Here is a 24,816-nt window from a genome sequence, read left to right on the forward strand (position 1 = left end):
GGCCATTGCCCCTTGTCCTGTCCCCACAAACCACTGAAAAAAGGTTGGTCAAATCCCTCTGTCTCCCACACCTCAGGTATTTATACACATTGATGAGATCCCCTCTCAGTCTCCTTTTCTCCAGGCTGAACAGACCCAGGTCTCTCAGCCTTTCTTCACAGGGAAGATGCTCCAGGCCCCGTATCATCTTTGTGGCCCTCCGCTGGACTCTTCCCAGGAGATACCTGTCTTTTTTTTTGTAGTGGGGAGCCCAGAACTGGACACAGTACTCCAGGTGAGGCCTGAGCAGGGCAGAGTAGAGGGGGAGGATCACCTCCCTTGACCTGCTGGCCACGCTCCTTTTAATGCACGCCAGGATCCCATTGGCCTTCTTGGCCACGAGAGCACACTGCTGGCTCATGGTCAACCTGTCGTCCACCAGGACCCCCAGGTCCCTCTCCTCAGAGCTCCTTGCCAGCAGGTCGTTCCCGAGCCTGTACTGATATGTGTGGTTGTTCCTTCCCAGGTGCAGGACTCTACACTTGCTCTTATTAAACCTCATTTGGTTTCTTCCTGCCCATCTCTCCAGCTAGTCCAGGTCTCGCTGAATGGCAGCACAGCCTTCTGGCATGTCAGCCACTCCTCCCAGCTTTGTGTCATCGGCATACTTGCTGAGGGCAGACACTATTCCCTCATCAAGGTCGTCGATGAAGATGTTGAACAAGACCGGACCCAGCACCGACCCCTGGGGAACACCTCTAGTCACAGGTCTCCACCCGGACTCTGCGCCACCGATCACCACCCTCTGAGCTCGGCCAGTCAGCCAGTTCTCAACCCACCTTACTGTCCACTCCTCTATCCCATGCTTTCTCAGCTTTGCTAGCAGGATGTCATGGGAGACAGTATCGAAAGCCTTGCTAAAGTCAAGGTAGATGACATCCACTGCTCTCCCCCCATCTACCCAGCTGGGGATGCCATCGTAGAAGGCAACGAGGTTGGTCGAACACGACTTCCCCTTGGTGAATCCATGCTGACTACTCCTCATAACCTTCTTCTCTTCCAATTGCTTGGAGATGGCATCCAGAACAAACTGTTCCAACACCTTTCCAGGGACAGAGGTGAGACTGACTGGCCTGTAGTTTCCCAGATCCTCCTTCTTGCCCTTCTTGAAGACTGGAGTGACATTGGCTATTCTCCAGTCTTCAGGCACCTCTCCTCTTCTCCAGGACCTTTCAAAGATGATAGAGAGCAGTTCGGCGATCACCTCTGCCAACTCCCTTAGCACATGTGGATGCATCCCATCGGGACCCATGGATTTGTGTGCGTTGAGCCCACTCAGACGCTCCTGAACCACTCTCTCGTCAACCAGGGGGGAGCCCTCCATTTCCCAGACCCTTTCTCCTCCCACCAGGGTCCAGGAGTACCGGGGGGGGGAGTCCTTGAAGCAAAGACTGAAGCAAAGAAAGCATTCAGTATCTCCGCCTTCGCGGCGTCTCCCGTTACCAGGACACCCCCCTCATTCAGCAAGGGACCCACATTATCCCTAGTCTTCCTTTTACTGTTTACATACTTAAAAAAAACCTTCTTATTATCCTTTATCTCTTTTGCGAGCCTCATCTCTAGGTGGGCTTTAGCCTTCCTTGTCGCGTCCCTGCAGGCCCTGACAACACTTCTATACTCCTCCCAAAAGGACAGGCCCTTTTTCCACATTTCATAGACCTTCCTCTTCCTTTTGATCTTACCGATGAGCTCCTTGCTCATCCATGCAGGTTTCCTGCCCCCCTTCCCCGATTTCCTACTCTTAGGGATGCACTGATGCTTGGAAGAAGTGCTGTTTAAATGTTGCCCAGCTCTCACAAGCACCCTTGCCTTCTAGCAACCTAGCCCATGAGATACTCCCAAGCAGGTCCCGGAAGAGGTCAAAGTTGGCTCTCTGAAATTCCAGGGTAGCAAGCCGGCTTTTAGCCTTACTTCTTCCACCAAGTTCCATCTTGAACTCCACCATCTCATGGTCGCTGCATCCCAAGCTGCCCCCAACCTTCACATCCCTAACAAGCCCATCCCTGTTGGTAAGGACAAGGTCCAGAAGCACCCCCCGCCTCATCAGCTCCTCCACCACCTGCGTCAGAAAATTGTCTTCAACGCATTGTAAGAACCATTTGGACTGCGCGTGCCTGGCTGAGTTGCTTACCCAACAGATGTCTGGACAATTGAAGTCCCCCATGAGACCAGCGCCCGTGATCATGAGGCTACTACCAGCTGCTTGTAGAAGGCCTCATCGACCTCCTCCTCCTGATCTGGTGACCTGTAGTACACCCCCACAACAGTGTCCCCCATACCAGCCCACCCCTTAATTCTCACCCACAAGCTCTCCACTTGTCCTTCACCCTCCCCCAGGTGGAGCTGGGTACACTCTAATTGTTCCCTCACATAAATGGCAACCCCACCTCCCCCGCTTCCCCAGCCTGTCTTTCCTAAAAAGGACGTAGCCCTCCATGACAGCGTTCCAGTCATGCGAGCTGTCCCACCACGTCTCTGTGATTGCAACGAGATCGTGGTCCTGCGACTGAACACAGATCTCGAGCTCATCCTGTTTATTTCCCATGCTCCATGCATTGGTATACAGGCACTTTAGGGAAGCAGCAGGCACAGTTACCCCTGGAGGGATGCAAGAAGAAGATTCTGGACGGGGTATCGGGATCATTACCTTCTATGAGGAGCCCTCAGACAATCCTGTGGGACAACTCAGAGGTTTTTCCCTACTATCTTCAACAGTGACAGCAGTGACAACTTCCCCCAGCCCTTCTCTGTCACTTTTAGCTCCCCTCCCTTACCCCGTCAAAAAAAAAAAACCTAGCTTAAAGCCCTGTTAATCAGCCCAGAGAGCTTGCTCCCAAACACACTTGTGCCCCACTTGCTGAGTTGGAGTCGGTCAGCAGCCCACATACCCGGCTTCTCAAAGGACTGCCCAAAATCGAAATACCCAAATCCTTGGTCCAGACACCACCTCCTCAGCCAGTCGTTCACCTGTCCCGTCCTTCTCCTTCTTTCTGGGTCCTGGTCACCCAGCGGGAGGACAGAGGAGAACACTACCTGCACCCCCAATCCCTTCAACAACTTTCCCAGGGATGCAAAGTCCTTTTCAATATTCCTCCTTTTTCTAGTTGCAGCTTCCTGGGATCCAACCTGAATGACAACAAGAGGATAGTAGTCCTCCGGTTTAATGAGCTGTGGCAGAGCCTTCCTAATGTCTCTGACACGTGTCCCAGGAAGACAGCACACCTCTCTGGATAGGTTATCTGGGCAACAAATGGGAGCCTCAGTGCCGCTCAGCAAGGAGTCTCCGATCACTAAAACTCTCCGCTCTTTTTTTTGTGGCACTGGTTGTGATGCAGTGCTCCGTCCGGCCCTGATCCCTATGCTCAGTATTTCCCCCAGTCTTGACATGCTTCTCAGGTTTGCTTCCCAGGTTCGGACTACTGTCCAGACCCTCAGCCTCTTCCTTTTCTTCCCTGAGAGCCTCAAATCTATTACACAGGGACACCGTGGGGGTTGGTGGCACCGTGGGTGTAGGGGGCAAACGTCTCTTTCTGCTTCGAGCTGAGACGAGGGTCCAGCCCCTTTTCTCTTGTGGGCGGTCAAGCCCTCTGTCCTGCATGTGATCGGCTGAGTCAGCTACTACCCCTTGCAGGGACTTAGGAGGGGGCTGCTGGGCATCAGCAGGGGCAGGTTGACACCTCCTATCTGTCACCCTCAGAGACTCCTGGGAGCCCCGATTTCTCGCTGCAGCCCAGCCACCTGCTCGAGGAGTTCCTTAAGCAGGGCACACCTGCACCCATGACAGCCCTCTCTTCCCTCAGGACCCAGGTCTCCAGATTCCAGAGCTCCACGCAGTCACCTGTCTGGACTGCCACTCCCCCCTTCAGGGGATCCACCTGAGTGCCCTCCACATCCCAGTATATGAACAGGCTTTCTATATAGCTTCATGGTGATTCTGCTGTTGTTTTCACACAGCAGAGCCAAGACAAGAAAATAATGTAAAGGATTTGTCATGTTTGTCAAAGGAAACACTTTCTTACCTAAAATATTGGTACCAGAAATGTGTATCTGTTGATTAGGTCAAGTTTCTTGAGCTTGATAATAATTAGTTTTGCGGTTTGTGTTTAAACTAGAAATGCTCTTCTCCCCTTCAGCTGTTATTTCACACTTACCAAGTAATACACCCCTACTGTGTCACCAAAATTCATCTGCAGCTGCTCTGATGTGATGCTCAAGATAGCAAATTAAAATAGTTAATCAGGTAGGTTAGATAAATGACATGATGTTTGCTCTGCTTCCTCCACCTGTTGTATTTGAATTGCTGAAAACAAACTAAGGATTTGGGAGATCATTTGGGATTTTTGGAGGCTTTCCTTGATTTTGGTGCCTCCATGTAAGATCATGCAGTGGAAAACAAACAAAAAAACAAACAAAACCACAAGGGGGCAAATAAGGAGAGGAGTTGATGCTTACAAAACAAGTTAGGAAGCAGGGGAAACAAAGTAACTTCAATAATCAAGGAGATTAAAATATCATAATGAACTTCATCAGATGAAGTTTCAGATGTTTGACACAATTCAAAAAAAAAGTGTGTCTTCTTGATAACATCAAAGAATAAAATCAGGAGCAAAAAAATAAACCCAAAAGAACGTTATTGAGACCTCATTAATGTATATAAATATCTGAGGGGAGGATGTTGAGAGGATGGAGCTGGTCTCTTTTCAGTTGTGCCCAGCGACAGGATGAGAGACAATGGGCACAAACTGAAGCACAGGAGGTTCCGTCTGAATATGAGGGGCACTTATTTACTGTGAGGGTGACAGAGCACTGGGACAGGTTGTCCAGAGAGGTTGTGGAGTCTCCTTCTCTGGAGATATTCAAAACCTGCCTGGATGCCATCCTGCGCAATGTGCTCTAGGTGATCCTGCTCGGCAGGGGGGTTGGACTAGATTATCTTCAGAGGTCCCTTCCATCCCCACTCCATTGGTCCCCCAACCCCATCCATTCTGTGATTAAAAAAAAAAAAAAAAAGGAAAATGGATGGACTTGTGAAACAAAGAAACAGAAAGGGCAAATGTCAGGGAAATCCTCATGAAGGTCAGAGTTTATTACAATTTCTGCAGCTGCAGAACGGAAAGACACACATAAAGATCTATTAAGAGGATCAAAAGGAGATTCACTGTAAGCGAGACTAGGAGTACAGAAATGGAGAGAGAAAGGGAAATAAATAGATGGGAAAAGGATGAAAACAGGGTAAAAGGATACAGTTCAGAGATGAGAAAGGGGATACTCTTTGTCCAACAAAAATGTGTTTTAAGTGAACTGAAGACTTGTGAGTTATCCTGAAGGAAAAGTGAATTTCTCCCACAGCCTTGCTATTTTAATTCAGATACTTGTTGCTGTTTAAATCCTTCATGAGACTGTGTAGCTGAACCAGTGGAGAACAGATATAAATCCACATCATGCTGACACTTTAATGTTTTTCATGGATGGTGACTCTCAAAGCAGAACAGTGGTCTGCAGCAATGGACTTCTACTGTTGAGGAATTTCAAGCAAAAACTTTGCTGCAGACTATAATCAGTAAAACATATACCTATGTATCTATGAAAACTTGTTACTTACTGTTGCAAGTTTCTGTATGATTTCTCTAATAGATTACATTGGCATTGCATGTTGCTATTCAGATGAAATCTGATGACAAGGAATGAAGTTTAATGTGTCTTACTGAGGTTTATAAAGTAATTGTGGGGAAGGACCCCTATGCCTCCACAGTAAGAGCTACCCCAATCAGCAACAGCATTTACTTCTAAGAAAGAATAATAATAAGAAACCTCTCAGAGATTTGCTAGCTAACAGCCAATGTAAATGAGTATTTTAGTTTTGTGTTAAAAGGAAAATTGAACATGAGAAGCAAGTGGCACTTTCTTAATTGGATTTTAAAGAGCGTTATGCCAGCGTAACTCAAACCAGGATCTGTATCTATTCTGTGCTTTTCTTTTCTGACCACTCATGTCAGATCTTTCATGACACTAATGTCTGGATAAAATGCTGTTCAGTTATACAAAACTAATTCACTCTTTGTATTTTACTACACAGTCTAACCTAGCTATTTTATTTATTACATATTTTTAAACTTATATTATTATAACATATTTTTATTTGAACCTCTGCTGATTTAAAAGAAAAACCACTAATTAAATTACATGATCTCAAAATTCCAGTCAACTTCAAAAGACTTAAACAGTGTCATTCCTGACAGTTAGCAAAATACTTGTGTTTTTCACATTGCAAAAAACGTAGCAAGACACTTCTAATTTTATAGTCATGGTACTTAGTAGGATTTACGGCGCATTGCTATACTGCTATATAGTACGTAATTTGACAATCTGGTCATCTCACCTCATTTTGGATCTCTGCAAGGTGGAAATCTTTATGAAATCTAGTTGCTGCTGTTAGTCATCTGCTCCTTACCTTTGTTACAATTCTGCTTTAGGGTGAGAATGATTCTGCTCATTTCCCTTTTGAAGAGAGTGATTAGCTCAGGTTAGCTCAGATGTAGAAGTTTACACTTACTTGTCAGCACCATCCTCAAAATTTGCTAAAGATCCAGAGCCCTGAGGACACTAACAAGCCTTAATGACCCTGCCCAGTCCTATGTTGGACCCCCATTCATGAACCCTACACAATGGATCCCCATTTTGTCTCAGTCTGAGGCCATCAGTCCCTGCCCAAGTGTTATTGTAAGAGTGCTACTCCCCAGTCCCATCTCTGGATGGCCCAAAGTTGTGGCCTTTCTTACAGCTGTCTCCACTCCCATCTATTCCTGCTCCTGACTGGACTCCATGCTTAGACCCTGAACCTGGATCATCACTTCACTAGGGATAGTGACAGACCCGATTATCAGCACTCAGCTCTGCTCACTCTGCACAGGTGCTGCAAGACCTGCTGCGCACTGCCAGTGGGGGCACTTCCAGTGCTGGAGTCCCTTACAGTTCCTGTCCTGTCCCTCTAAGCAGCAGCCCAGCTCCAGCTGCTGCCTGACCAACCTTGCTCCACGGTCATCCACACTACAATTACCTGTAAATTTTCATTCTTCAAGGAACAACTTTATTGAAATACGTTTTGTTTCCCTCATCACAATGAATTATGTTTTTAAGAAGATATGGTTATTTTTCTTTCCTTTCAGTTCTTTATGTAATTATTGCCTACCACTCTTATGACTTGAATAAGAAGCTACATCTTTGCTCCTTAACTGTCTGTCAAGCAAAAAATAGCCAAACAGAAATCAAAGATACTGAGCAGATTTGCTTTCATACACATCATAGAGGTTCTGGTGAAAAGCACTGCTGTTGCAGTCTTCCTACTGGAGTCACTTTCAGAGTAAGACATCACCCCAAGTTAGAGAATCAAAACTCCCATCTCTCCAGAATTCTATAGTCTGTCTTCAGTTTCGCTTCCTAAGAGCAAATATCTATTTAAAAGGTGTTGCTGCTTGTGAAAGATCCCAAAGTGCTCATAGATAGTGGGCTGAACATCTCCTCCCCTCAGGTATATGTAAAGTCTACATATTTAACTGAGGTAGCCAGAAAATACAGAGAGAGGTTTGTAGATTTTTTTTTTCTTAAAAATTAACAATAACAAAACACCAAGCAAACAAACAAAAAAAACAAACCAAAACAAAACAAAACACCACACACAAAACTTCCTTTTTCGTAAAAATTACTACTGTATACTTTATTCTTCTTCTTATTATTGTTTTTATTATTTATTTTGTAATGTCTCACTCATCCTTAAGAATTGTTGAGTGACCTCTGAAATAGTCACAAGCTGAAGTACATCTGAATTGACTCTGCTTATGTGATGGCAATACTTTTCTTATTTTAATATATGCAGTTTCTTCTGTTCCAGCTCTAGCAAATAAGAACAAAAGCTCATTTCAGGTATTTCAAATGAATTTTCTTTTTGTCATCTAATTCATTCCCCTGCCACTGCATGATTGTTCCCTACAATGTATTTTTTAGAGCTTTCTTGATGGATGGTGTATTCTATTATAACTTTTGTGCTACTATCATTCATTTCCTTTATTGCAGAAGACAAAAAAAAGACATTTTGTTGGCACATTCCTTTCACTTACTGTTTTATCTAGTAACTTTTTCAAATACACATCCTCCACCAACTTTTACTGGAGTTTAAATAAAGATTTTGGTGCAGGTCTCAGAGTTCATTTGGATTGCCCCATTCCTCATTGCGTTGACTGTTCTAAATTCCATTTCTACATCTTTTTTAGAGTTATGGTCCACTGAAGCAAATATTTGAATTCCCATGAATTTATTGGAGGATGTTTTCACCTTGTTTGCCTTCAGTTTAACAAAGTATTTATATCTTAGCTTAAGGATTCAAATACTAACCTCATGCTTAAATTTAGCAAAGTGCAATGTAATCTGTGACTGAAGCTACATGTGTGTTCAACTAATTGTTTAATGAAGGATCTGCATATGCTTTTAAACTCCCATTAAATTCCATACTTCAAACTACTTTTGAAAACAAAATATGCAAAAAGTTGAGTAAATTATTATTATTAGAGAATCTGCAGCCGTTTTCTTAAAACAAAAGTCCTGTACACTGGACACCTCTACATTGCAGAAAATACTGTTTGGCATTCAGATCCTATCTTGCTGAAGATTAAACTAATGTCTGCTTAGCAACATCATCTAACTACACATAAATTCCTCCGTTTCCCAAGTTCCCACCAGTAAAATCTTGTTGCCTTTTCTTCTGGTATATTCATGGATATATGCACGATACCCAGGTAACTCCTGTGTTTTTGAACTACGTGGTGCATGAACTTGGGCCCACTGGAGAGATTCAGCAGCATAGTCTTACTATCTTACTCAGCTCAGCTGAGAGATGTAAACAGCTCTGGAGTGAGTTCACACCAGAAAAAAGCAGCAAGGGACCTGGGAAACTCCAGCCACTGACCTTCATTCTTTACGCATGAAGGATTTCTTTTTTTCCCATGGCGAAATGCTTTCTGATCGTTTTTTCCTCCAGTCTCTTGAAACATAGTTGTAGGAGGGTAGGTAAACCGCTGCTGTCAGAGAGAGTGTTTCTTCTCTTTGGCTTGCTCTCCTATTTTAAACTACTATTCAATGTAGTAATTCTAGCTTGGCTCAGAGTGTCTTTGAAGAGGGCACTTATGTCACAATTTTAATCCAACATTTATTATTTATTGCACCACTATGACGTCCAGGCTCTGTTACACAAGACAGTTACAAAGTTGAGTTAAACAAAGACAGCCTCATGAAAACATTTTCATCTTCTTTTTGCTAGCCTAAGAATATGCTCCAATAGATTATGGCTTAGGTTAATGGCCTTAACCCCTTATTTTAGGAAGTAATATCAATAAATAGAACAAATAACAGCTTGCTGTCTAAAGTCATTCAGTTACACATTGTACTTCCTCCAGACAACTGAAAATGCTTTTGGCATTACATGACAAGATGTAAACTTTATATATGCCCTCCCTCCCCACTGTAGTTAAGAGTGATAAGAGCACTCAAAGGATATTGTGAAATACAAACATCTGCATACTGTTAGGCTTTTTTTTGGGCGTTTGAATCTTACATTCAATTTTTAATTCATAGCTCTACAAACTCAGTCTGCATCTCTCGATTGTAGCTGGTTTCTTTGCCAAAATACTCTCTAAAGATCTTTGACAATAGTAAGGATAATAGAGAACACTAGGAAATGTTTTCCTATTGTATTCACTACTGTGGCTCCTTCTTCTATGCCATTTTCCAAAAGAGAATTTGGAACAACCATTTACCACAACAAGTTTAGTAACTAATTAAAATATGGGAATCCAGGCAATGTTTACATGGTTGTTGAACTTTCTCTTACATTTCCAAAGATGTTTCTAATAGGCTGGCATTCACAATGAATATGCCCAAGCTTAAACTCTATTTCTTTCTTAATACTGGGTCAGTATTCTAATTCAAGGTCTTCACATTTAGGGCATGTAAACATGAAAAGGAACCTGAATTTCAGCTAGAATTAGAAATTAGGAAATCTCCCAGTTAAACTGCATTCAAAATGAAGTCAGGCCAAGCAGATAGACTTTGTAAACAAATTTCCTATCATCAAAATCCCTACCTACACTTTAAAGGTTTTTCCCGTCTTGCTGATCCTCACAGGTTTGTCTAGTTTTAATTTTGGACCACAACTTTCTTCTTGTCTATCTAGCATAAAAAGAACCAAAAACTAAATGTAAAAAAGGCTGTCTGCTTCCACAACCATCTCTGCAAGAAGAGAACAAAACTTACCAGAAGAGGAGTAAAATGCACCTATATAGAATATTGCACAGCCATGTAAGTCCTTGGATGACCAAAGAACATGGATACTTTAAGCCTTCCTAAATGTGATCCCCTCCCTGCCTGAGACACAGTGTGTTCTCATACACCTTTTCAGAATACATAACAACCGAAATACAGAATCTAACAACAAATGGGGGTGAGGATATATCTGAGGTCAATTAATCCACAAACGGAAAAAAATTATTGAAACTGATGAGGAAAGACAAAGTACAATTTTTGCGAGCACTTTTTCTTGTATGTCTAGGCAGAGACTGCATCAACTGGCTCAGCCAAGCGTTGCCTGCCTGCTGCTTGCTGCCTCTTTCTTGCCATGGCCATAACTCTTCCCTATGAAAGTAGTACTAACTTGTACAAAGATTAATCATGTCTTACAATACGAAGAACTACTTGGTAGAGAATAGTCAGGCAGTTGCACATGTAGGTACTGCCTTTTTTTAGTTCTAATCATTTGCCATACCCTAACTTTGAGAAGTAATCACCAATGGAATAATCCTTTGCAGCATTCAAATAATTAATTTTCTCACACAGTAGTATGTTGCTTTTGTTTATTTCTGTCTTCAAAATGTGAACACTTCTCAGTTACCAATTTACGGTTGGATTAAATGCTTTGAAGGACCACCATTAAAAATACTTTGTGAAATATAAGTAGTACCATTTCTTTTTTTTTACCTCAACCTGCTAGTTGATAAACATTCAAAGATACTTCTCAGAATTTAGTACTATTTATGTTTTTTTTTTCTTCTTTTTTTTTTTTTTCCAAAAATCAGTATGTCATAACTCTATTTAAAAGCTCCAGCACGAATTAAAACACTTCCTACATGGAGACCTGAAGCATTTTGGCATATGAAAAGGGGAAAAAAGAGGCCTTTGATAATGCTCAGGAGCTACAGGCAGTGTAAAATTTATTTAGTATCAAGTTCCAAAATCTAGTTAAAGCATTTAGCAGCACCTTTTCTTGATCATTTCAGAAACCTTGTGAACACCTGCATGGTGTTCTAGGTCAAGTTTTTGTTGCTACTACAGAGTCCTGGTATTTGGAGCTATTTGGTATTCTTGAGATCACCAGAACTTCTAAATGATCTAGAAGACCTGCTAGGGCAGAGCTGAATGAACTGAAGCAGATGAATAAACAACCTGTATTTTCGTACAATTTCTGTTGCAATTCTCAGTTTCTGTTCTACCCAGTAATAGATTTCATTTCTGTTGACTGTGAAAATAGATGGGGACATTTGTATTCAGGACTTACAGTTGTGCTAAGATAAACCTATTAATGCACTTTGCAAGATTTTTTTGAAGCATAAACCTGTAAATTGTCAAAGCATGACATTCATTAGAACAATTTAATTTGTATAAAACCTGTAAATATTGTAATTTTGGTATACCTGAATATCATAATCCAAGTATTTCAAGTATCGTAATCCATTTTCCTAATGTTTTTCATTTTAATATAATCCACGAGTCAAGTATCATAATCCATTTTCTACAAATAAAGAATAAAGAATGCATCTGATTACTAACCTTTTTTTTTTTCAAACTAGAGAGAAAAAAATAGAGAATGAAGCCTAAAATATTCTGTAGTCTCTAAATTTTCTTTCAAAGTTTAAATTGACAACTGCAAATAGGACTCTAAACAGAATTCTGTGTGCTTTCTACTTTTAGTTGATTAAGAAAAATGGAAAAAGGAATAAGAAAAGCTATTCAAACCCTACACTTCAGCATGACAAAACAGGCCCACTGTCTTCTACCCCTCATTTGCTTGATTCTAGTTCAGGTCTTATGCTGACCAGATCTGTTAGGCTGAATTCTTCCAGATGAAGTTTTTTTTTTTTTTAGGAAATTACAAGCTTTTGTGGCAAAACTCTTTTCCTAGACAGCATTTCAAAACTTCTTCACTTCTGTGAAGCATATCATAGAATCATAGAATCATAGAATCATTAAGGTTGGAAAAGACCTTCAAGATCATCTGGTACAACCATCACCCTACTACCCATGTTCCTAAGCACCACGTCCAACCTTTCCTTGAACACCCCCAGGGATGGTGACTTCACTACTTCCCTGGGCAACCCCTTCCAATGCCTGACTGCTCTTTCTGAGAAGGAATGTGTTTACCTTCATGCTTATGCATAAGCTCATGCCTCCACAGCATACATACAAATAGCCCTTACTAATTAAACTTTTTTTCTTAAAAAAAGTTTTGTTTAACTTTAGTTTTTCCAATAACTGATCCAAACACTCATGGGCTACAGTTGCTTCTGAATCATAAAGATATATGCTCTTAGAGCCTCTGGCTACAGCTGAAAATTGGCTTTAGTAGCAAGGGCATTTTTTTCAGAATCCAAAAATTATTGTCAACTATAAATACTACAAGCAATTTATCACTAAGTATTACAGAACTGACAGTATTGTTCTTTATAGGTACAACTAATAAATTTAAACTGGTATATAATAGTTTTGAATCAAAGTTAAATTTGGGGATTAGGCATTGAGAAATAAAACAATAAAAACCTGATTTCATATAGTGCATTGACTGCAGTCTTCAGATAAAAAAAAATGGGAGGAGCTTTCATGCTAAAAGTAGTATTTTAGCTTCTGAGTTAAGTATGCTCCATAAAGCAGGGAAGGAAATGCTACAACAAATTCAACTTTATATAAATCCCTTAATATTCACAGTCTACATACTGTAGGCAGGAATTGCATTTTCCCTTAATATAACATAACTACCTATATAACAAAAAAGCAACAGTAATGTAGTTGTAATGAATCCCTGTCAGCTAGGCTGAATGTTGGAATAATTTGAGAGCTAAACAAAGGACATGAAAGTGCTTCCATGACCATCTGCAGGAAAAAAAGAACAACAGCAACAAACCCTAGACACTAGCTGGACTAAAGGATTTGCAATTATAGGACACTGTGGCCATGAGGAACTAATCAGTCCTAATTTTCATGTTTTTCACAGCATTCTAGAACTGGGGAAAAATGTATTCAAAAAAAAAAAAACAACAACAACAAAAAAACACCAAAGAGCACTGAGATACATTTTTGGAGAAATGAGTAAGTAATTCTGAACTCAGCTAGATTTCTTTACTCACAATTTCTTATCTAGCATTTCTAGCATTTTCTATATTTCTAGCATCTCATATTCTTGTACAAGCTAATTTTTGTGAGACCATTTATTCTTTATTCCTTTATTACTTATTTATAATTTATTATTCCCTTTGTGTATTTACCTGGTGTATAAGTATTATGGCATTGTTTTAGCAGCTTCACCAAATGATTAATCAACAGTGACAGCTTAAGGAAGATATTAATTATGTCGAGTTTGCAATTTTTGGTGGGGGACTTTGTTCAGAAAAAAAATAAATTCAAAATAAAATAAAATCCAAATGTTCCCAAATGACAAGTCTGTCAGGAAGGACTAAATTACAGAATTACATTTGGTTAGGAATCAGAAGCAGCACAATATGTCAAGATACTGCTGAGCACAAACTAGAAAGCTTTTCTGGCAAACCAGGCTTGCTATCAAGTGTATGAATGCTAAGGTAACCATAATGCTTTTAGTTCTGAGCTTCTTTCTCCACAAAGACGATATGGATGTATCAGAGCTTGATGTACGGTGAAATGTATGTATGTGAAAGGTATTGGATGACCTCTACACCATATGACCTCTGTGATGACCTCTCACAGTGCTGCTGTGGCACTGAAGAGGGCCCAGATAATTCAATTAAGTTAATCTTGAAGACTGTACTGTCCTGTTGCTGATCAAGTGAAACTCAGAAGCTTGCTTCTGTGATATCATACTATTTAAAAATTAATATATCACAGAGATGACAGGTAGTAAATGAAAAATTAGCACACGCTTGGTAATGATGAAATTATCTTAAGGAAGACTAACATTTCCTAATACTAAAAGACTCAGCCTTTTTGACTCATTGCAGTAGTCCTAATTCTAAGTACTAAAGTATCATGATCTGTATGCTCTTTTTTATGGTCTTGGCTTTTAAATTTGTGACTGTAACATGATTTTTAACTTCCACCCTCCTAGAATGCTAGAAACCTATTTTCTTTAAAATGCAAATGTTGAAGACAAGTGAGTGAGCATCATAAGTTTGCATTACAGTCCCACATCTAGGAGACCAGAGTCAATAGAAATAAATGCATTACATTTACTATTCTGCTGAATAGTTTATGACTGAACTGAAGCGGAGGAATTATTTTCAATAAATCATTGGGTTAAATTTTGAATAATGAATATATTTTGCAAAATGTCACAAACTCTTGGTAGAAACTTGTTCTATACTATTTCATAGAGTTTACATTTCTACTAATTGAAACAACTCGGCAAAAATTATGAGTGGAAATAATTTTCTTTCTGTTTCAAACAGCTTTTACATAAACCCTTCTATAAATTTCCTCTACCAACCATAAGAAACAAATGAAAAGCTATTTCCTAGTTTTTCTCTTCCTTTTAGTTTAGGGAATTTCAAATGCCTTTACAAAATATACTTGAAAAATGTAATGCATTATCTGTCCTCTAATAATTTGAGACCAAATATAAAGTTGTTGATTTCATCAACAGGATGGTCACTGTTCGTACTGGGACATGAGCTTTTTTCAAACTTAGGGTGTTTACACTGATTATTGGAGATTCCTTGTTGTGTTGGTTTTCCAAAGTACTGATGAGGACTTACATTCAGAAAGCACCTACATGAACACAGAAAACAAGCACATTGTCCACAGGTGCACACTGGCCTCCAGCATAATATTGTCCACATGCACATACACTCTGAGAATCCACTATTTTCATCTGTGATATTTTTTTCTGTGTTTCATGGTCTTGTATGGTTTACTGAGAATTTCTCTAATAAACCAATACTTTGCTTACTTTTCTAGGTGTAATAGGATGGCACAGTTTGTGGCACATAGAATACTCTACGTGGGTTGTGCATGCATTAACTACTTCCCTTGAAGAACATTGCCTAAGACAATATATGCCATTTGAATCTGATTTTTAAATTAGGATGAATCAGCGCTATGTTCTGAATGTAACACGCAGAATGCTGCAGGCTCAAATCCAATACTGAACAGAAGATATTTTTGGAAGTGTAATGCTCCAGAAATTGTTGAAGACCCACTTTTTATGTTACTTGGTAAGCTGAAATTCATTTTTGAAAGTTGCAGCACATTTTTAGCTACTCTTATGCAGTTGTTATTATTTATATTTGTTTTTACTCCTGCTAAATTTCTAAATAGATCAAAAATTATCAGAAAACTGTTCTAACAGATCCTTTTTCTATTGAAGTGTTAGCTGTAGAGCATACAGAAAAAAAATCTGTAAGATCCTTCTTTTTTTCCTTTTTACTGTCATAAGTGCATGACACAATATCTGACAGCAAGCCATTCATGCTGAAGTTTAAATAATACTGAATTAGCTACTTTAAATGTCTTTGCCTTTATACGATCACTGAAACCTGTCAACCTTTCTCTGTTCACTAAGAACATTACTAATTTAGGTCAGGATATCTTAGGTTCAATAGACAAGTATGTTATGGTTGCTATTTTTATATGAAGAAAAAGTGCTATGATACGATCACTGAGAGAAAGTCTCTGTGTATAATGTCAAAGTCAAAGGACATTTACCATGGTCTTTCACTTGGGGAATAGCTCTCTTAGACAAAAGTGTTCCTGCATCAATTTTACTATGACTAAATAAGTCTATTCTTTCTAGTTAGAAAGCAAAAATTTCTGTGACAATAGAAAAATCTTACACCTTCAAATGTTTATTATTTCTTTCTCATCCTTTCCTATCTGCTCTTTTCTGAGAAAAGGTAGGAAGTTGGTGTGATATGATTTGGTTAAAAAAAGATATTTCATTGTAAGACAACAAAATGTTTCCTTGACAACAGTTATAGTCACATGGTATTATTATCTCTCATTCTGAAGATGTTGTGCAAAGGGAGATGGTCACTTTCTGGATCAATCTTCTATTAAATTTATGTTCCTTTAAATTGTTAAGCAATGAAAGCATGTAACTACAGCTGCTGGCATTCTCAGGGTCAATGTGAATTGTTGATCAGCAAGGATGTTAAATGGCATCGTGTAAGTCTCTTGTTCACCACAAAGAAGGCAAGTAAACCATAAATGCTTCCTCACAGAAGCAAGTAAAAGAATAAGAAAAACCCTAAGCAAGGGTACAGGTTCTGCAAATGGGTCTACTGGGTATGACAACCACACCTGACAGAAGCTATTGTGCAGCATTCATTCACTACATGACAAAAAACACAATGAACAGATCTCCCTCCAATTACTTTGAAAGTAATGAGAAAGAGGATGGGAAGCTGTGGTGGTTTTACCCTGCTGGGCAGCTGAACTTCACCACAACCACTCTCTCACTCCCCCTCCTCGAAGGAAAAAGAGGAGAAAATACAGTGGAAAGGGCTTAAGGGTTGAAATAAGGACCTCCCCCCATGTGGCGCAGGGGAACGGGGAATGGGGGCTGCAGTCAGTCACTAACGCTTCATCTCCACCACTCCTTAACAGTCACTCCCTGCCCCTGCTCCCCGTGGGGTCCCTCCCACGGGATGCCGTCCTGCCCGAACTGAGCCTGCGGGGGCTGCCCACAGGCAGCAGCTCTTCAAGAACAGCTCCCACACGGCTCCGTACCACGGGGTCCATCCATCCCCCAGGAGCAAACTGCTCCAGCACGGGTCCCCCACGGGCGGCAGCTCCCCCCAGACCCCCTGCTCCTGCGTGGGCTCCTCTCCACGGGCTGCAGCTCCGGCCCGGGGCCTGCTCCTGCGGGGGCTCTCCATGGGCCGCAGCCTCCTCCAGGCCACATCCACCTGCTCCACCGGGGGCTCCTCCACGGGCTGCAGCGTGGAGATCTGCTCCGTGTGGGACCCATGGGCTGCAGGGGGACAGCCTGCTCCACCAGGGGCCTCTCCACAGCCCGCAGGGGAACTGCTGCTGCCTGCCTGGAGCACCTCCTGCCCTCCTGCTGCACTGACCTGGGGGGCTGCAGGGCTGCTTCTCACTCCTCGCTCTCCCAGCTGCTGTTGTGCAGCAGTTGTTTTTTTTCCTTCTTTTTTTCTGCTCTCCCAGAGGCCCACCCAGTGTTGCACCCTGGCTCAGCTCTGCCAGCAGCAGGTCCCTTTGGAGCCAACTGGAGCTTGCTCTGGTCTGATGTGGGGCAGCTGCTGGGCTCTGCTCACAGGGGCCACCCCTGTAGCCCCCTGGTACCAAACCCTTGCCACATAAACACAGTATAGAAACCCGCTTATGAAGTTTCAGAGAACGTATGAATTGAAATTTCTTGTTCATATTAGGGAAAGTAGAACAACTATTAAATAATGTCTCTAAAGCACCAAATATTTAGAGATATCTCGAATGCTTTCTATTTTAGAGAAAACGGAATTGCTAATTTACTCGGTGGATGTCTGAATGGTAATGTTTCTCAAATGCTCTAAGAGGGCTGAACAAGATACGGAGAGCATTTTTAAACAGAAGTATATCGATTGCACTGTTTCCAAATTCATTTCCACTTGCTACAGACAAGTACCAGTCTCACATACCCTAGTACTGAGAACTTCATTGTAGAAGGAATTTCAGATTGGGTCTATAGAGCTTCATACCTAGCTTCCCATTTTTCAGTGTCTTCTAGACTCTGTCTTCCATGTGCTCTCTCACGGCAATGTTCTGTTTATAATATTGTTTCTTTAAGCGTATGAATTCGTTTAACAGTTTTTAACTGTTTAACTATAACCCCTACTACCCCTTAAGGTATGAATATCATACTCCTTTCAAAAGGAAGGGAAAAGTGCTAGGTATTCCTCTTACTCTTATTTATTCAGAAATCAGTCTTATTTCAATGCCATCTCACAAGATAGGCAATACCTGTTGCAACCAGAAGTTGTTTTAAAATAGTCCTTCTGAGCAGATCTTTCCTGCTTCGTTCTCTCTTTATTATGACTTTAACATTTCCAATCATGTGGAACCTGGATGAAACTCTTTAAAAAAAAAGCTGTTCCATAAATTTCTCCAACATATCCAGTCTGAAAACTGCAAAAAAGAATAAATATATATATACACACATATATATATATATTAACCTGTAACTGCTGATTCTACAGAAGAGGTTAAATACATGACTAGGAATATTTCCTCACCCCTATCTGAAGAAAAAAATACCTGTCATGAAATACAGTGGAAAACTGGATGCTGGAGGACATTGCAGAAGCTAGAAATCACAATAGCTATGAATTCTATAACAGAAAGAATCCCTGAATTGTGAATTTGATTGAGCTATTTTCAGTAACTGTAGTAGATTCCAAGATACAAGAAACTCAGAATGAACACTAATTGAAATGTATCTTGCTTTTTAAGTGAGGCAAAGTGGAAAATTTCTATTCTGAAGTCCAGAAAGCTATGCTCACAAGCTAGTTTGAAATGTGCCATTTAGGAACTTTTCTTTCAAAAGTAATGTTCTGACACATTTTCACCACTTGACCAATGGCTTTTAAAATGAATTATGCTTTCCTTAAACTGAACAGCAGTGAAGATCCACCTCTGAACTGAGGTTACTGCACTTTCAAGGAGGTAATACAAGCTTCAAAATTCAGAGCCAAACCTTACTTGCTAGTATCCTATATTAAACATTCTATTTCAGTAAAAATCTTTGGCTAAAATAACAGATGATAATGGATACCACCATTTATTTTATCAGATATCAAAAAATGCTGAGGATTTATCCTCTGACAGCTTTAAAGCCTTCCTGATGATTACTGGTATACCTCATGTTGACATTTGTGAATGGGTTATTTTGTCTTTTGTAGAAGACTCTAACCACTTTTATTTCATAATTTATTTTGTATAGACAGACATTTTTAATACTGTATTTTAATAACAGATAATATTGGCCATCGTTGCCTCACTAGTTGATACAATTTTTTTTTTCTTCACGTAAACTGAAGTGAAATTCTACTGTCTTTAAAAGACGTTATATTTGCACTAGTTTGATTCAACGGTCTACTTGTTTCGAATGAACTTGCCAAAATAAGTTTCCTTTTCTTTTGTTTACTGAATGACAGTTTTAGAATATGGAAGCAAATAATTCTTAAATGGCATTTTTAAATCACTTCCTAGTACAGAAGTTTTTTTTAATTAACCTTACTCAACTCACTAAACATTTTTTATAAAAACAAAAACATGTATTACATTTTTTATTCCTCCTTTTCTTAGAATAAAAAGTTTCTACTGAATAATGAAATCCATTTTGAAATAGAAAATGCAAAGTGCTGCTAGTACAGCCACTGTAGCATTTATCAGAAATATTATTGCATTTTTATTGGTAGTACCAAAATACTGTGAATTTTATTATTTCTTTCTAATACAAACTGTAGTGCATTAGGTTTTTCAATGTTTATTATGAAGGGTTACAATATATTTCCTCCTTATCAAATTAAAATTTTGCGCACAATCAGAGGAGTCTGAAAGATGCAATAGTTCCATTCAACTGTAGATTCACTCTCTATCTGATGAATTCTCTCCTTATAATTAAGTTGTCATAGCAATGCATTTTTAATAGTACTGATTCATATGCCACTAATGTTCTGGAGACAGAGCTCCTGATATTTTTTTATTTTTTTTTTTAGTGTGCAGTTATGTTAAATTATAACTTTAGCAAGTACACAAGTACTAGTCTTCTTGCACAAGCAGAAGAACATGTGATCAGAGTTAAATTAGGCCAAAGCATAATCTGACATGCACAACTAACAGAGTGCTATATAAAACTCTGGGTGGCTCAACTTAAAGTCAAGGCAGAACCTACACCTGGTTTGTTTTAAATGTAAATTTTTTAAACCTATTTAATCATCAGAGTAGGGAGAAAGAAAAGCTAATTTTATTTTATTTTATATTTTCACAGATGCTGCTTTTGTATATTAGTACTTATATGGTACTCCAGGAAACCATGGAGAATATGCATTGATAATGGGAAATCACAGTACTTTGCTGACACTGTTTGAACATGTCTTCCACTCTGTATACATAACTGATCAATTAAATTGGTTTCAAAGGATTCAAAATAACAGGAAGTCATCCTCCAAGAACTAGGACTATATGTCTTATTTGTTTTCAAGGCACTGATAGCAAGTGTCAGCATACACGTGTCTATGAGAGAAATATGAATCATTAGCAACGAAAATTGCCTGATATTTCATTCCTTTTTTAATTCTGAATGTCAAGAAGAATGTACATTATTTTTCAGTATCAGGCAAAATGCAAGTGAATCAAAGAGAGATGAAGAAGAAAATGCTGTTAGTCTGTTTTCTGTGGCTGAGACAGAAGGAGAGCAGAAGAAAGGGAGAGATTTTTTATTTTTTTTCTGACATCTCTCTAGAAAGGATAAGGCTTAAATTTTGAAGTGTCGGTTGAGAAGAGCATTATGTAGCACACATAATCTAATGCTCCTTCAGAGGACTGATGAAGGGGAATGAATGCTGTAACTGACTCAACTAACATGTTTTCATGAAGATGAGCATTGATTTGGTTATGAGGGATGCTTAGCTTCTAAACATATAGATGTAAAATATTCAGCAATGGTTATCTGTTCACTTTGAAGTTTCTGACCTTCCCTGAGTGATGTGAGAAGCACACCTGCTTAGTCAGACTTTGAAAGTATGTTAGCAAAGGAAAGGTGTGCAAGTACTATACATTTCAGCTACACCAAATTTGTCTGTTTCATATTGTATAGCCTAAGATTTAAAAATTAAACCAAAGCCTATTTTTCATTTTTCTAGTGAAGCACACAATGGAAATCTAACAATGTCAAAGATATAGTTACTAAAGGAACCGTAGAGTGATGGAGGCAACAAGGGACCAATTGACTATGCAGAACTTTTGCTCCCCTCTCAATTTTTCCTTCGGGTCAAAGCTAAACATACACTTTGAGTATCTAAGGAAAAAAAATGAAATATACAAGCTGAATCTGTCATATAGACTAAAACTTCCTAGAAAAGAAATATAGCAAGAAATATAAGAATATATGCCTTAATAGGTGCATAAACGCAATATATGCACTTTTTCCATTTATTTAGAATGGATTGTGCTTTAGTTAATGAATAAATAATATTTTCCTTAGAAGTTGTAAGCTTCTTTTCTATGTTGCTGTTTTGTGATTCAAAAAAAAAACAAACAAACAAACAAAAAAGCATCTTTAAAATTGATAGAAATTACGCATTTGATGAAGAAGGGAACAGCAGTCTATAATGTAGTCAGATGATGATCAGAGGGCTGGAGCACCTGTTCTACGAAGAAGCGTTGAGGGAACTGGGCTTGTCTAGCTTGGAGAAGAGAAGGCTCCAGGGAGGCCTCATTGCGGCCTTCCAGTACTTGAAGGGAGTGTATAAACAGGAGGGGGAATGCCCGTTTACATGTGTTGATAGTGATAGGACAAGGGAGAATGGTTTTAAACTAAGACGGGAGATTTAGGTTAGAAATAAGGAGGAAGTTTTTCACTCAAAGGGTAGTGAGGTACTGGAACAGGTTGCCCAGAGAGGTTGAGGATGCCCCATGCCTGGAGGCATTCAAGGCCAGGCTGGATGCAGCTCCGGGCAGCCTGCTCTAGTGGTTGGCTATCCTGCCCAGAACAGGGGGGGGTTGAAACTAGATGATCTTTAAGGTCCTTTTCAACCCAGGACATTCTATGATTCTATGATCAGATGGTTGGGTCCTTCTAACAAGGGCCATTCACCACACAAGTACAGAAGACACAGAACATAGTTGGGGTTATTAATTCCACATGATCACAGTGTCTTCCACTAAGCCTTTTGAGAGACTTCAGACCTATTGAGAGGCAGAGCTGGTCAGCATTTGGCCCATATGTACAGGCGTAATCTATAGGTAGAATGTTTTTACACAATTCCAAAGTAGCAGAAATCAATATAGTTAACTATCTGGGGAGTACAGATCAAAGACACCACAAATCTTTCCCGGCTTAAAAGACAATTTACACTGCACAGAATGTACAATGCACTGCACAATGATTCCTGATGATGTTTTTCTCACAAATTTTCTTTTTTTTTTTCTTTTTTCTTTTTTTTTTTTCTTATATAAGGAATTGCCTTCAAGAGTATCTTTAATATTAAGAATATGTTTCTGGTGGTCTTCTGTGAATTGAGTGCTATTGGCTTGACTACAGTCATCGGCAATTATAAGATGAGAGATCCTACAGACACTTCTGGATACTGGAAATTATATGTGTTTATGGATGAATGTGGTACTTATTGAGGCCATAAAGTATGTGAGGCACAGGATACATGTTATTTAGGAATGGTAATTAGATCTACCTGAACCTTGAAGCCTTATATCCTTGCAAGTAATCATACTAGCATTCTGAGTTTAAGTGAAAATTGTTCACTTCTCCAGCCTGTCTTTAATGAAGGTGACCTCATCAATTTTTTTTTGGATGTGTTCCTAAGTATAGGGAATGAACTGTTGCCATAGGATACTTCTAATTTAGTTCTTTGCTGCTTGGCAAAAGCTCTGCAATGGTTTGAATTAAATGATTGAAATAATGGCTTCTCCAGGGGAAAAAAAAAAGTGCATTGTATTGTATTTCTACTTTCTGTTCATTTTCATATACTAAAATATAATATCATTTCATAGTACAAGAAGTAGTTCCTGTGAGTGGACTCTGCGATTAGCTGTAAAGAGCTGTGGGGGGAGGCTAGAGGACAATAACACACTAACTAGTAATATAATACACTTTGAACTTATCAGTTGCTTCATACAGAGCTGCTGAGATATCGGAAGAAAAACCAACCATACTCATTTTTCCACATGAGTACTTACAGCAATGCTGATAGTATCAGGTGCATAGAGCTGTAATGAAAATATATTTATCTCTATACAGCAATAAAACATAGGAAAGAGATAAACGGGGGCAAAACTTTAGCTGACTGCAACAAATATATTTACAAACATGATTGTATTGTCTACGTGGAAAAGGCATTTCTGAAGATCTGATTGAACAAGACTGAAGCAGACATTGAGCACTCCCAGGGGACTGATACAAAAGAGAGTGGAGATGAATATTTAGCTGTTGCCTACTCTCACACTATATAGCAGGCTGACAAGGTGGCATTTCAAATACACTTCCATACAGAAATCAGCCCAGTGTTATGAAAATGTTATTGCCAAAGTATGAATGGGCTTTAGATTTTTTCTTGCTCTAGAAGTAGGATAAAGGGAAAATCACAATGTACATTGTTGCCACTCAGTAAATATAATAGACAAGTCCCTCATCATTGCTCCCCTTCTTTTCCCATTAAATTTCCCTTCAGTAAATAAACAAGTTGACCCGTTGCTCAGGCAAAGGGTACTTTATTTTGCAAAGGTGTTTTAGTGAGACGAAAATCTTCTCTGCCTGCCTGCAGCTCTATCTACTTCTCTCCTAACAAAGCAGAATAATTTCACACAACCTCAAGACACAAAATGGTCTGCTAAATGACTGTTATAAGTAATATTTTAATTTCTCCAAGTTAAAAGGCTAAGGCAGAGAGTGAGCCTGCAGATGACCAAAAAGACCAAGTTTCCAACTAATTTTAAGTTTGCAAATTAAGTATTAAGTCCTTTCCCAAAGTACTTAAAGCCAAAAATGCTACATCAAAAGCTTGTTTCAAATCATCATTTTTAAACTGTAACATAAGTCATCACTTTGAGTGTCAGCTGAAATGAGAAAAACATGTTCAACTTCATTCATCCCAGAGATTTTTATGGAAAGGGAAACATTTGATTAATGTGGAAGTTACTACCAGAAACAGTAAGCTGTTGGTTAAAAAGGAGCAGATCAGTGGGCAATGCTTTCTTCTTTAGACTACCAATTGGATTTATTCAGTTCAAAAAAAGTCTGAAAAGGTCTCCTATATTACTGAATAATCTATGGTATAATTTTGACTTTGACTAGTCTATACTAATGATAGTATATACTATCTGATATCTCTGATATGATAGTATATATGCTATCAGAGTGATAGTTCTGTACTTCGCTATCTCAAAAATAGACAGGTTGGTGTCATACTTGTGCTGTTACTCAACAAACCATGCTATTACCTGTACATTTTTAGGAAGGTGTAACAGTTAACATTGACTACTAAATAGACTGTTTTTCAGATAAGTTTTAACTTCAGATACTATAGATATCTCTTGTCTTGATATGTAACATTAATGCATAGCAACAAACTAATGTCAAACAGTAAAATGGCTCTGTGAATAGGTGTGTTCTAGAAAAAGTGAAATGGAAGGAAAATGGAGAGATGTTTTAAACAACTTATTTGTTACTATAGTACAAGTTTGTTGTTTTTTTCTTTTTTTTTCCTGATTCTTTTCAAGCTGCAATAAAAATTATATGAAATAGTTAAAGTTTGAACA

The 24,816-nt window shown here is 39.4% G+C and overlaps 1 protein-coding gene across 31 annotated transcripts in view; it reads right to left on the bottom strand.

The window, feature by feature from the left end:
- STS (steroid sulfatase) overlaps positions 1-24,816 on the bottom strand; it is a 118,711-nt gene that overhangs the window by 11,795 nt on the left and 82,100 nt on the right. Inside the window, exon 12 of one of the 31 annotated variants that reach the window (XM_066982576.1) lies at positions 11,751-11,872. The exons of 29 other annotated variants lie outside the window; for them this stretch is intronic. In XM_066982576.1, coding sequence (XP_066838677.1) covers positions 11,859-11,872 — 14 coding nt within the window. In that variant the 3' untranslated portion in view covers positions 11,751-11,858. Of the gene's footprint in view, positions 1-11,750; positions 11,873-17,159; positions 18,448-24,816 lie in introns of those variants that run through there. One more of the 31 variants, XM_066982568.1, reaches the window with a different exon arrangement.

This window comes from Anser cygnoides, chromosome 1 (genome assembly GCF_040182565.1).
Source record: "Anser cygnoides isolate HZ-2024a breed goose chromosome 1, Taihu_goose_T2T_genome, whole genome shotgun sequence".
Taxonomy (NCBI): domain Eukaryota; kingdom Metazoa; phylum Chordata; class Aves; order Anseriformes; family Anatidae; genus Anser; species Anser cygnoides.